General features: G+C 45.6%; 1 protein-coding gene across 1 annotated transcript; it reads left to right on the forward strand.

The window, feature by feature from the left end:
• Window positions 1-1,729: 1,729 nt before the first annotated feature.
• Window positions 1,730-12,547, forward strand: LOC113406684 (olfactory receptor 6N1-like). The gene is made up of 3 exons (XM_026652494.1): window positions 1,730-2,654; window positions 10,290-10,479; window positions 12,112-12,547. Exons 1-3 carry the CDS (start codon window positions 1,730-1,732, stop codon window positions 12,545-12,547), a joined length of 1,551 nt encoding a protein of 516 aa, XP_026508279.1.
• The last annotated feature ends 1,147 nt before the right edge of the window (window positions 12,548-13,694 follow it).

Here is a 13,694-nt window from a genome sequence, read left to right on the forward strand (position 1 = left end):
CCTTCAAAACAAGGGCATGGATGTGGTTTGTGAATATGAGAGGGACGAGGTGGGTGAGGTAATAACTTTCATTGGACCAACTTCTGTTGGTGAGAGAGACAAGCTTTTGAGCCACACAGAGCTCTTCTTTAGGTCTGGGATAGACAGTGCTTAATTTGTAATGAAAGAGGTGCCAGGGCTCAAGCAATTAGGTACAGGGTTCAAGTAATTTTTTTTTACATTCATAACTGATGTGGCAAGCCCAGAGTTTCTGGGTGTAATGGGATCCCTGCCCCGGGGTGCAACCTGGGACTGGGGTACCCCTGAACCCTCTGTCTCACCAACCTGGACTCTTCTCTCACACTGTGCTTCTGTGACAAGCTGGAGACCACTCCCGGTCCTGCACTCACACAAACCTTTACACAGGCAGGGATACACCCAGCTGCAGTTACATGAAGGCTTCTCCCCAGCTTCACAGCCTAGGGCCCAAGAGAGTACCATCTCTTCTGGTCAAAAGCCAGACCAGTATAAGGTTATTACCCAGTCCACCCCTCCCTCAAAGTGGAGAGGACAATGCACCAGGTGATAGGGTGTTTTTGTCTTTTATCATTTTCCTGTGTGAGTTCATTCAAAAGCATAGTGATTGTCTGGTTTCACCCACATGATTGTTATTGGGGCATTTAGCGTATTGGATGAGATACACCACATGTTGTGATAGGCATGTGGGGTGTTGATCATGGTAGCAGTGGAGATAAGTCAGCAGGTTTTGCCTTTGTTGTTCTGGCAGGTTTGAGGCGGTGTGTTCTGGTCTATAGTAAGCTCAGAGTTTCAGCATTCAGGGGCACCATCTTTTCTCCCCAGTGCCTTTCTGTTTCCTGGATTTTCATCCTCCAATCATTACGGCATGCAGAGGGTCCCACCACAGTTAGGGTTGCACATCAAGCCTGGTTTTGCCCCTTCCTAAAATCCACCCCCAGAAGAGCTGTATTTTGTTACTGCTACATAATTAACATCAGGAATTCTCATCTGAAACAGAAAAGGCATTGCCAATCACTCAGCATGTCATCTTCATCACTGTCATTAACTGAACTACGAAAGGATTGACTCCACTTCATAATTTATAACATAAACTGATCACTTGTGAGAGGTTGCAAATAATGATTCCCTTTCCTATAGCACACTAAGATGCTGAATATGCCAAGATGTATTATTAGATTAATTTCCATGAATTCTAACAGAAGATGAGCACCTAAGGATACTAGATTCAATTGAAAATCTCAGTCCAAGATTTTAGTTCATGTATTTATTGATTTGGATTCTAACTGAAACATGACAAGATTGTGGCCATGGCCAGAAGTGGAATTCTGCTTTTAAGCATCATTTAAGCAGTATGTCAATAGATGGGCTATGATAGTAGATAAAGAAGTGGGTGGATCTGTCCTATCAGTACGTGGGCTACTACAGAAAAGGCTGTTCTTAGAGTACTCAGTAATTTGATGTGACAGAGGGTGGTCTACCTGGATACTCACGTTGTGTTCTCAGACTGAGACTTCTGACACATTGTCTGAAGTCTACATTTAGCTTTAAAATTTCATCTGGTAACCAGGAAAGGGAGAGGAATTTTTGAATATTTATGGAATGAATTTGCAACACTTGATTAACTTTCAGCTCTATGCTCTTACAGTTTGATTGCACCATTTATTTTATTGCAGTTTATTTATTGCACCATTTATTATCCTAAACTCAACCAATGGCAGACATGGACTGGGGAAACCAAACGACCTTCACGGAATTCATCCTCCTGGGATTCGGGGATCTCCCTGACCTGCAAATTCTTCTCTTCCTGCTCTTCCTAGTGATCTACCTCACAACAGTGGCTGGGAACAGCCTTATCATTGCGCTAGTTGTGACTGATCAGCAACTGCACACCCCCATGTATTTCTTCCTGGGGAACTTGTCCTGCTTGGAAATCTGCTACACCTCTGCCATCCTGCCCAAGATGCTGGCCAGTCTCCTGACTGGGGACAAAACCATCTCAGTCAATGGCTGCATGACACAACTGTATTTCTTTGCAGTTCTGGCAGGTACAGAATGCTATCTGCTAGCAGTGATGTCTTATGATCGGTATTTAGCGATATGTAAACCCCTGCACTATTCAACTCTTATGAATACCAGGTTTTGCCTCCAGTTGGCTGCTGGCACATGGTTAAATGGTTTTTTGGCTATTACCATCTTTATTTTATTCATGTCACAGTTCATATTCTGTGGCCCGAAGGAAATTGACCATTTCTTTTGTGATCCCATATCACTGATAAAACTGTCCTGTGGAGACACAGGCCTGATCATATTGTTGGATTTCATATTAGCCTGTGTATTCACTTTGCCTCCATTTCTTCTAACCCTGATGTCCTACATGTGTATCCTCACTGCCATCCTGAGAATCTCTTCCACCACCGGGAGGCAAAAGGCATTTTCCACCTGTTCCTCCCACCTCACTGTAGTGACAATTTTCTATGGAACAATAATGATTGTGTACATGCTACCGACACTCGATACACTGAGAGCCCTAAAGAAAGTGCTCTCACTTTGCTACACAGTCCTGACTCCCCTGTTAAACCCCCTCATCTACAGCCTGAGAAACAGAGAGGTCAGGGAAGCCTTGCGTAAAGCAGTCAGTAAATGTGGCTTTCACAAAAAAATTGCAGGGAGTCCTAGATAATAAATGAAGCTGAGGATTTCAAAGCTGCCATGGTGATTTAGACAAAGAGCCCCCATTGAAATTAAGTTTAAAAACTCCCATTGAATATCTTAACACTGATGTGAAAAACAAATGGAGACAATCTGCACGGAGTTACTGAGGCAGACTGTTTATGGTCCCACATTGTGTCCATGTAACACAACAAATAGGAATATGAGGTTGTGGACAGTTCTATCAATTTATCATGTCCAGCACTGATACATATAGGATGATGGTATTTCTCTCTGGTTTGTCTAAATATTCACTCTGGGTCAGGAGTGTGTCTAGCATCTGAAAATGCCGAAAAATGCCATGTTGCGTAAGGCACAAACACCACTAAATATCAAAGCAAATCCCTGTGTATACCCTCTGTCACTCATTGTTTTTCTGTGTTAAACAATAAAATCTGATAATCCAATTCCAATAGCTTAGTACTTCCAAAGACCCGTGGGTGACAGTATCATAAAGTTTGCTAGTTCAGATAGTTTCTTATGCCCCCAAGGACAGAATGGAGAATCCAGCCAGAGCTCAAGTCAGTGTTGACCGTCTAAGTGGAAGGAGCAGGGAGGAAGGTGGCCATAACCATGTTCCCGTCATGCAGTTTTTAACTAGGCCCTGGTCAGAGTGGAGACAAAATTGTCACCAAGTGTTTATCTCCATAAAAATCTGTTTTTGAATTTAAAAAAATAAACATTTGGGGAATGAAAATATGAACTCCTGGTGCAACAGGTAGGGACATCAGCCTAGGAAATCCGTGACCCCTGAAACGGTGCCTCATGCCAACCTCACCATGCCCCCCCTGCAAACCAGCCACTGCAATTGCACTCCCACAGGGCAGATGCGAACAGCCGGGCCCCAGCGGTGACCTCTGGACACTTCACCAGGAACAGCGTCATAGCTCATACCTGCACTACACCTGGCTGTGACCAGCTCTGGCAAAGCACCAGCACCAGGCTCACTGGGCTCATGGGTACAGGCAGGTTGGGCAACCACAAAGAAACAGACTCAGAGCCCAGGTCAATGGGGACAGTCCTGACCCAGCTGGGGGTTTGCCAAGGCACTAGGGGATGCACACGCATAGAACTGAGGCTGTTCCTAGGGCCAGGGCAGTCAAGCAGTCACCAGGAAGGGACTCAGCACATGGCACTTCAGGGGAGAAGCTGCTCTGCTGCTTGAGCAGTTCAAAGGCAGGGAATGTCCCCAATACTGACTGCAACAAGCACAAGGCCTGAGAGGTTTAGCTCTCAGTGTACGGTGTCCAGCCAGACCCAGGTGCCTCAGACAGCTCTGCTTCACACAGGGCCCTCTCCTCTAGGAATGAGGCAACCTATGGTGAGAGGAAGTGGCTACCACCTAGCAATGGGCAGAACACCTGTGATGCTAAACACGGCAGTGCTGTGTCAGTCACTGTGAGCACATCAGGTCCTGGCTGGAGCCAGGGGAGCTGGCCATCAACTCTGCAGAAGGGATTTCCCCAGGGGCCTAATGGAATTAGGTCCCCAAATCCCAAATCAGCGCTGAACTCCCCTAGACATCTCTGAGAATCTCAGCTTGCATAGTCATTTTGGCTTCTGTCACTGTAGGTCCAGTCTATGCATTTCCATTGGAAACAGACCTCCATTAACAGCAATGCACTGGATTGATGGGAAACCCCTGTTGTAGTATCTGCTGTTGCAGTCATGCTGTTGTGTGGTGTTGTTCCCAGTGGTTCTAATTAGGCACAGTGCACACCTAGAAGTAGGTAAGAAATGAGGAAAGATGTGATTATGCTGTCTAGGGTCACAAGAGGGAAGAGGAATGGGACAGGTGTGGGGGTGCAGTGCAAAGACCGATGGATAGCAGCTGAAATGGAAGGACAAGAAAGGAGGAGTCATGCTGCCAAATGACCAAGAGAGCGAAGTGAAAAGTGAGGAGAATCTGTATAATAGCGTGTAACTGGTGAGGAAAGGGCATTGAAGAGAAAAGGGCCTCTATACTATAAAAAGCTGGGGATAGTAGCAGAGGTTAAGGAATGAGAAATGGGAAGTTATACCCAATAATTACCACCAGGTGGCAAAAGAGAGTCAAGAATTGGAAGGCGGCAGCTAGACTGAGAAGATGACTCCATTTGAGGAGAGTAAAGGGTACAAATATATTAATATAAAATAATATATGGAGATATACCTATCTTATTAAACTGGAAGGGACCTTGAAAGGTCATTGAGTCCAGTCCCCTGCCTTCACTAGCAGGACTAAGTACTGTCCCTGACAGATTTTTGCCCCCAATCAGCCCCCTCAAGGATTGAACTCATAACCCTGGGTTTAAGCAGGCCAATGCTCAAACCACTAAGCTATCCCTCCTCCCATAGTAGCAGGCTGTCATGATGAGAAATCAACACTAGATGGCACCAACGTGTGGCGTAAACGAGAGGAAGTCAGCTATACTGAACAGTGACCGACAGATTTCTGTAGGCAATTAAGTAATGGAAAAGGGCACCGATGCTGTAAAATGCCCACTAGGTGGCAGCAATCTATAAGAATGAGATAAGGGCAGGTATTTTCTGATCTGCTCATTAGATGGCAGGATGTATGGACGATTAATTGAGGGGCAATGCAAGTACATTGCAAAACCTTGGACAGGTGTCTATCAAAAATGTAAGCTGGTATTTAATAATAGTTTAAAATATTTTCCCCATAAGCTCATCAGACTTAAAGGAAAAAAATGCAAGGAACTATACAAGTCATATTGGGCATTGTTAGCTCCAAGGCTTTGGAGACAAAATTAACCAAGTGGGAGAAAGGCTAAAGTGGGACAGTGACATTGCAGGCTATATGATTTTATAAAAATATGCTCATGAGTGAATATAATGTAACTGGAATATGATTCATGCAAATGGTCTCTTGTAAGGTATCATTACAAAGTTTATAATCTGCTGAGTGTGTTCTTCCTATTTCTATAAATGTATCTCTCTTGTATCTATTGTAAGTATGCAACGTGTGGGCCATTAATGGTGGTTTGGAATCTTGATTACTCCCATTAATCAAGACAATTGACTGTGGATGGCTTTGTTTGCAGGCAAGCCTTCCTGTGAGTCAGGCTGGGAGGAATGAAGGCTTGGGGTCTTACAGTGACATGTGATCATGTCACCTGAACTGAATCCATCTTTAACCTAGTGCTTTTCCATTGAGAAGGGGGGGTGGGAACCCAGAGGGCAAAGGATTCCCGCCTTATGCAAAAGATATATACGTGGGTGGAACAGAACAAAGGGGGAGCCATTATGAGGAATCCCCTAGCTACCACCTGAGCTGGAACAAGGCCTGTACCAGGGGAAAGGATTGTGCCCAGACTAGGAAGGCGTCCAGTCTGAGAAAAGAAGCTTATTGAAACATCTCTAAGGGTGAGATCTTATTTGTATTCAGTTGTATTACTGTATTAGGTTTAGATTTGTGTGTTTTATTTTATTTTGCTTGGTGATTCACTTTGTTCTGTCTGTTGGGATCTCTTAAATCCTACTTTCTGTATTTTATAAAATCACTTTTTACTTATTAATGAACTCAGAGTATGCGTTAATACCTGGGGAGGGGGGGGAAACAGCTGTGCATATCTCTCTATCAGTGTTATAGAGGGCGAACAATTTATGAGTTTACCCCATATACGCTTTATACAGGGTAAAACGGATTTATTTGGGTTTAAACCCCATTGTGAGTTGGGCATCTGCGTATTAAAGACAAGTGCACTTCTGTAATCTGTTTTCAGTTAAGTCTGCAGCTTTTGGGCACTTGATTCAGATCCTGGGTCTGTGTTGGAGCAGGCTCAAAAAAACAGGGTGCTGGCAGAGGGAAAACATAGAATCATAGAATATCAGGGTTGGAAGGGACCTCAGGAGGTCATCTAGTCCAACCTCCTGTTCAAAGCAGGACCAATCTCCAACTATCCCAATCCCCAAAGCAGGGGCAGAAGTAGTCTTGGCACATCGGTTCGCAATTCCCAAGGGGGGTTCTGTGATCCAACCCGTCACAGGGACCTTATTAAAAAGTTTGAAGACATCAGAGGATACAAAGATATGAAAGCATTTACACTTTGCAAATGGAGGGGGAAGACCATATTTCAAAATAAGAACATGGAAGTTGCTCATTCCTTCAGGTAGATGCAGATGAGAAGATGCAGTTTCTGTAGAACGATGAAAGACAAGAACCTCTCTGGACTCTGAACCCTATCTCCCAATGCTTGAGAAATAGGAATTCATCAACTCAAGCTTGAGCTGTCCTGTGGATAGAGGCGAGGCCCAATCCAAAACTGCCATTGGCCATTATCTTTGAAAACTCAAGGCGATTGGGTGAGGTGACAGATGACTGGAAAAAGGCTAATGTAGTGCCCATATTTAAGAAAAGGGAAGAAGGAGGATCCGGGGAACTGCAGGCCAGTCAGCCTCACCTCCGTCCCTGGAAAAATCATGGAGCAGGTCCTCAAGGAATCAATTCTGAAGCACTTAGAGGAGAGGAAATTGATCAGGAACAGTGAGCATGGATTCACCAAGAGCAAGTCATGCCTAACTAACCTAATTGCCTTCTATGACGAGATAACTGGCTCTGTGGATGAGGGGAAAGCAGTGGACATGTTATTCCTTGACTTTAGCAAACCTTTTGATACGGTCTCCCATAATATTCTTGCCAGCAAGTTAAAGAAGTATGGATGGAAGGACTATAAGGTGGATAGAAAGCTGGCTAGATCATCGGGCTCAATGGGTAATGATCAATGGCTCCATGTCTAGTTGGCAGCCGGTATCAAGCGGACTGCCCCAAGCATTGGTCCTGGGGCTCGTTTTGTTCATTAATGATCTGGAGGATGGTGTGGATTGCACCCTCAGCAAATTTTCAGGTGACACTAAACTGTGAGGAGTGGTAGATACGCTGGAGGGTAGGGATAGGATACAGAGGGACCAAGACATATTAGAGGATTGGGCCAAAAGAAATCTGATCAGGTTCAACAAGCACAAGTGCAGAGTCCTGCACTTAGGACAGAATAATCCCATGCACTGTTACAGACTAGGGAGTGAGTGTCTAGGCAGCAGTTCTGCAGAAAAGGACCTAGGGGTTACAGTGGACGAGAAGCTGGATATGAGTCAACAGTGTGCCCTTGTTGCCAAGAAGGCTAATAGCATTTTGGGCTGTATAAGTAGGTGCATTGCCAGCAGATCCAGGGATGTGATCATTCCCTTCTGTTTGGCACTGCTGAGGCCTCATCTGGAGTACTGTATCCAGTTTTGGGCCCCACTCTACAAGAAAGATGTGGAAAAATTGGAAAGTGTCCAGCAGAGGGCAACAAAAATGATTAGGGGGATGGAGCACATGACTTATGAGGAGAGGCTGAGGAAACTGGGATTATTTAGTCTGCAGAAAAGAAGATTGAGGGGGGATTTGATAGCTGCTTTCAACTACCTGAAAAGGGGTTCCAAACAGGAAGGATCTAGACTGTTCTCAGTGGTACCAGATGACAGAACAAGGAGTAATGGTCTCAAGTTGGAGTGGGGGAGATTTAGGTTGGATATTAGGAAAAACTTTTTCACTAGGAAGGTGGTGAAGCACTGGAATGGGTTACCTAGGGAGATGGTGGAATCTCCTTCCTTAGAGGTTTTTAAGGTCAGGTTTGACAAAGCCCTGGCTGGGATGATTTAGTTGGGGTTTGGTCCTGCATTGAGCAGGAAGTTGGACTAGATGAATTCCTGACGTCCCTTCCAACCTGAAATTCTATGATTCTATTATTTATATGGAGGCAATATGATATTTTCTTTCTTATTATCTGTCCCTTTTCTAATGATTTCTAACATTCTGTTAACTTTTTTGACTGCCGCTGCACAGTGAGTGGATGTTTTCAGAGAACTATTCACAATGACTTCAAGATTTCTGTCTTGAGTAGTAACAGCTAATTTAGATCCCAGGCAGTGCAGATGTTTAAGAGGTCCTGAACTTTGCCTCAATGCAAAGATGTTTTTCAGCATACACAAGACATGAACTTCACGAAGGAAGCAAAAACACCTATTCATCAAAGGATGTCTGGGTTGCTGCATCATCCGTTTGAACTCTGCTTTAGTGTAGGTAGATGACCTCATCAACACTCTGCAGGGTACTCAACCCCAGGTGGGTTGAGTTCTTGACCTTGGTCTTCTCCCATGAGGTGTTCATTCCCGGAGTGTGGCCAGCATCTGGGGGGATGATGCTGAAATGTTTTGACTTCCCCACAAACAAGGCAGCATTGTCAGTATAGTTTTGGTCAGTAAACACTTCTTCACCACCCTTGATTCAGATACGTGGAGTGGTAAGTCCTACTAGCCAGTCGATGGCTCGGCAGAATAGTGCCAGGGCGAGAATGCATCCCTGCTGCATACCTGATGCTGAGTAGAAATGCAGTGAAACCCAGGAACCAATGTGCACTCTTGCACCTGGTACTGGTGTGAGGATCATGCACCAGATTTAGCAGAGCATCTGGAACACCAAGTCTTTTCAGGAATCTTGCCCATATTATGTATGTATGTATTATAGTACCTAGAAGCCCCAGTCATGGATCAGGGCTCCGTTGTGGCAAGCACTGTCCAAACACAGAGCAAACAGACAACCTCTGCCCCAAAGACACCATAATCTAACTCTCTGATCCTGTTGCTGAACCCCACTAAACTCAGTGTCTTCAGTAATATGTTGCAAAAGTAAGTTCCACCAGCTAATTCTGCATTATTTGAGATAATATGAGGTTTGTGATCTAAGATGTTTGTTTAACCTCCACAACTACTTTAGTAGCTGACATCTTCACAGTCTTTTATACAGTTATCCTCACAACACCCCTGTGGGGCAAGGCAGTGGAATTATCCACATTGCACAGATGGGGAAGTAAGGCCCAGAGAGACACAAGATTTGTCTTCATTGCTCAGTTAACCTGGGTTCAGGTGTGGGAACCCAGGTCAATTTACCCCAGAGTTGAGTGTCCACATTGCTAAGACACTCTTAAGTCAGGTGATGTAGCCAGGTCCACACTGTAATAACCTGGGTGAGGCACTCGGATTTATGGGGCACAGGCCATGGTTCTGAACTAAGCTGTGCTGCTCTGTGAATTGTTTTGCAGTGTACAATGGGAGAACTTGTCTGTCTATCTTGGGCCCTTGTGCAGATGTGATTTTACCTAGAGCTGGCTGAAAGCCAGTATTTCTGATATGCGGGAAATTTAGTGGTTGTTTTTTTTTTTTGAGGGGGGGGGGATTTTGTTCTGAATTGTTTTCTAAATTTCCCTTTAACTGAAAATTCCAGGAAAAGTTTCATTTCAGAAACACCGACTTATGGTGTCTCTGAGAGGAGACATGCTCCCTGCAAGTGGCAGCTGCTGACTGAAATTAACATTCTTGTCAGTTTTGCACTGCCTAAAACTCACAGAAATGTCAGTTTTAGCCAGCACTGACCGGGAATTAGGTTCTGGGATCACTGTGGCTGGCACTTTGTGGAGCCCCTGGGCAGCCCTCCGTGGTGGAGCTTTCCTGGAGCTGTGAACCCTGGAAGCTCTGAGATCCACCAGCCAGGAAAGCTGGGAAGTTTCCCTCTTTTTCTTCAGAAAATTTCCACCAGCTCTATTCTTATCTCAACAAATCAGTGAACAAGTGCTCCTTGGGTTGGGCATGCACCTCAGTTCTGTCTGCAGTCCGTATTCCAACATGGCAAGGCCTGGATATAGTTCAGGATGCCAGAAAGAGGGTTTCCAAGATGTTTGTGGGGTTTAACCCCATACCGGTGCATATAGACTGGTAGGTGACTTTTGATGCAGAAGAAGGGTGTAGGAAGAAAGGCAGGAAAATACAACCATGGAGGGAAACATGGAGGACTCTCAGAAGCCTGTCTCCTCACTGCAAAGTGGACATGTCCTAGCCCAAATTAAAGCAGAGCCTGGGCTCTAAGCCACGCCCCTAGCTGGGATAGCTAGCCTGGATTCAAAGCATCTCCAGACCTGGGTCACAGGGTTTTGTGTGTGGACAGTAGAGGCTTTTGGGCTAAAATCTGGGTTAACTCTGAAATGAAGAGATACCTCAAGGATCAAATTTTCACAAGCACCTTGGAGATTTAGGAGATTAAATCCCACTTTCAAAAGTGACTCTGAGCCAGATTTTTAAAGGTATTTAGGCACTTCACATTGGTCCCAATGGATTCTCCAGATGCAAAGATAAAACCTCTGTGGCCTACCATCTCATACTGATGCAGGCAACCTTATGGGCTGCTCTGATGCTGCACCTCCCTCTCCATTTGCCTCTGTGATTGTGGGAGTGGAAGGGCCTTTTGAGGTCTCTTCAACACCCAGAGGGGAGGAAAATATTTTGAAAAGTTGCTATCGAAAAATTGTCACCACTTCTTGAATTTACTCTGACTGAGGGGATGGTTCATGGACTGATTGACTCAATGTGGCCTTTCTTGCAAGGGAAGAACATGGGGGAACATAATGAAATGCAAAGGCAGCACATTTCTGGTAAAGGAAAGCAGGAAGGTGCTGACCTGGGAGCTGGGAGAGCTGGAGTCAATTTCTTACTCTGCCACTGGCTTCCCATGTGACCTTGGGCAAAACACATAGGGTAGAAACTTGAAAAGTGACGTAGGCACCTAAGTTCCATTTTAAAACCTGACTTAGGTACATGGATGTTGAACATCAATGAGGCTGTGATTTCTAAGTGTCTGAGGGCCAGATTTTTAAAGGTATTTAGATGCCTCGTAGGATTTTCAAGAGCACCTGGACAACTAACAGCCAGTGATCCTTTTGAAATTCACCCCTCTCTCCCCATGGTGTTTTTGTTTGTTTGTTTGTTTGTTTTTACTAGGGCTGTTGCCTAATCGCAGTTCACTCAAAAAAATTTATTGTGATTAATCGCAGTTTTAGTCTCACTGTTAAACAATAACAACAAGGAGTCTGGTGGCACCTTAAAGACTAACAGATTTATTTGGGCATAAGCTTTCATGGGTAAAAACCTCACTTCTTCGGATGCATAGAGTGAAAGTTACAGATGCAGGCATTATATATTGACACATGGAGAGCAGGGAGTTACTTCGCAAGTGGAGAACCAGTGTTGATAGGGCCAATTCAATCAGGGTGGATGTAGTCCACTCCCAATAATAGATGAGGAGGTGTCAATGCCAGGAGAGGAAAAGCTGCTTCTGTAATGAGCCAGCCACTCCCAGTCCCTATTCAAGCCCAGATTAATGGTGTTAAATTTGCAAATGAATTTTAGTTCTGCTGTTTCTCTTTGAAGTCTGTTTATGAAGTTTTTTTGTTCAATGATAGTGACTTTTAAATCTGTAATAGAATGACCAGGGAGATTGAAGTGTTCACTTACTGGCTTATGTATGTTACCATTCCTGATGTCCGATTTGTGTCCATTTATTCTTTTGCGGAGGGACCGCCTCGTGAAGGCCATCGACCCGCACCTGGGAGAGGTCACCATCAACCGCACCATCCCCGGCACCGACAGCCCGCTGCGCCCAGACAGCGTCGTCACGGACGAGGTTGGAAAAAAGATCATTCTGGTCGACGTAATGATTCCATTCGAGAACAGGACCCTGGCCTTCCATGAAGCCCGAGCCTGCAAGTTCGAAAAGTACAGCCCCCTGGCTGACACCCTGCGGACAAAGGGCTACGAGGTGCACACCGACTCCCTGCTCGTTGGAGCCCTGGGTGCCTGGGACCCATGTAACGAACGCGTGCTAAGGACTTGTGGGGTAGGCCGTCATTACGCACGGCTCATGAGATGCCTAATGGTCTCAGACACTATTCGTTGGTCACGGGACATCTACACAGAGCACATCACTGGCCACCGCCAGTACCGGGAGTGAGCCAGGGAGACCTCGTGCACACGCAAAGGGAAGAGACCTATAACCCCCCCCCCCGCTGGACTTTATCCCCTGAACCCTGAACCCACCAAACCTAACTGAATCCCACCACGTGAGGGTCACCCCATCCCCATTACCCAGCCCGATTACTTATACGGGGGGCTGTATGTGATGGCCAGTGGTGTTCTGTTATTGTCCTTGTTGGGCCTGTCCTGTAGTAGGTGATTTCTGGGTACCCGTCTTGCTCTGTCAATCTGTTTCCTCACTTCCCCACCTACCTCCCACAGGGGGCTACAACAGTGGTACCCTCAACTCATCTAACAACATTGTCAATCTTTCCAGCCACACACTTAGCCCAGCAGAAGAGTCTGTCCTATCTTGGGGACTCTCTTTCTGTCCCACCATCCCCATGAACATGATACAGTTCTGCGGTGATCTGGAAGCCTACTTTCATCGTCTCCGACTCAAGGAATATTTTCAACGCACCACTGAACAGTGCACTGACCCACAGGAACCCTCCTACCAACACTACAAGAAGAAGAACTCTGTGTGGACTCCTCCTGATGGTCGAAATGACAGACTGGACCTCTACATAGAGTGCTTCCGCAGACGTGCACAGGCTGAAATTATGGACAAACAACATCACTTGTCCCATAACCTCAGCCATACAGAACACAATGCCATCCACAGCCTCAGAAACAACTCTGACATTATCATCAAAGGGGCTGACAAAGGAGGTGCTGTAGTCATAACGAACAGGTCGGATTATGAACAGAAGGCTGCCAGGCAACTCTCCAAGACCACATTCTATAGGCCACTATCCTCTGATCCCACTGAGGAATACCAAAAGAAACTACACCATCTGCTCAAGAAATTCCCAGCTACAGTATGGGAACAAATCTACATGGACACCCCCCCAGAACCCTGACCAGGGGTATTCTATCTGTTACCCAAGATCCATAAACCTGGAAACCCTGGACGCCCCATCATCTCAGGCATTGGCACTCTTACAGCAGGATTATCTGGCTATTTGGACTCTCTCCTCAGACCCTACGCTACCAGCACTCCCAGCTATCTTTGAGACACCACCGACTTCCTGAGGAAACTACAATGCATTGGTGCTCTTCCTGAAAACACCATCCTGGCAACC

This window comes from Terrapene carolina, unplaced genomic scaffold (genome assembly GCF_002925995.2).
Source record: "Terrapene carolina triunguis isolate 2854851 unplaced genomic scaffold, T_m_triunguis-2.0 Scaffold119, whole genome shotgun sequence".
NCBI classification, from domain to species: domain Eukaryota; kingdom Metazoa; phylum Chordata; order Testudines; family Emydidae; genus Terrapene; species Terrapene triunguis.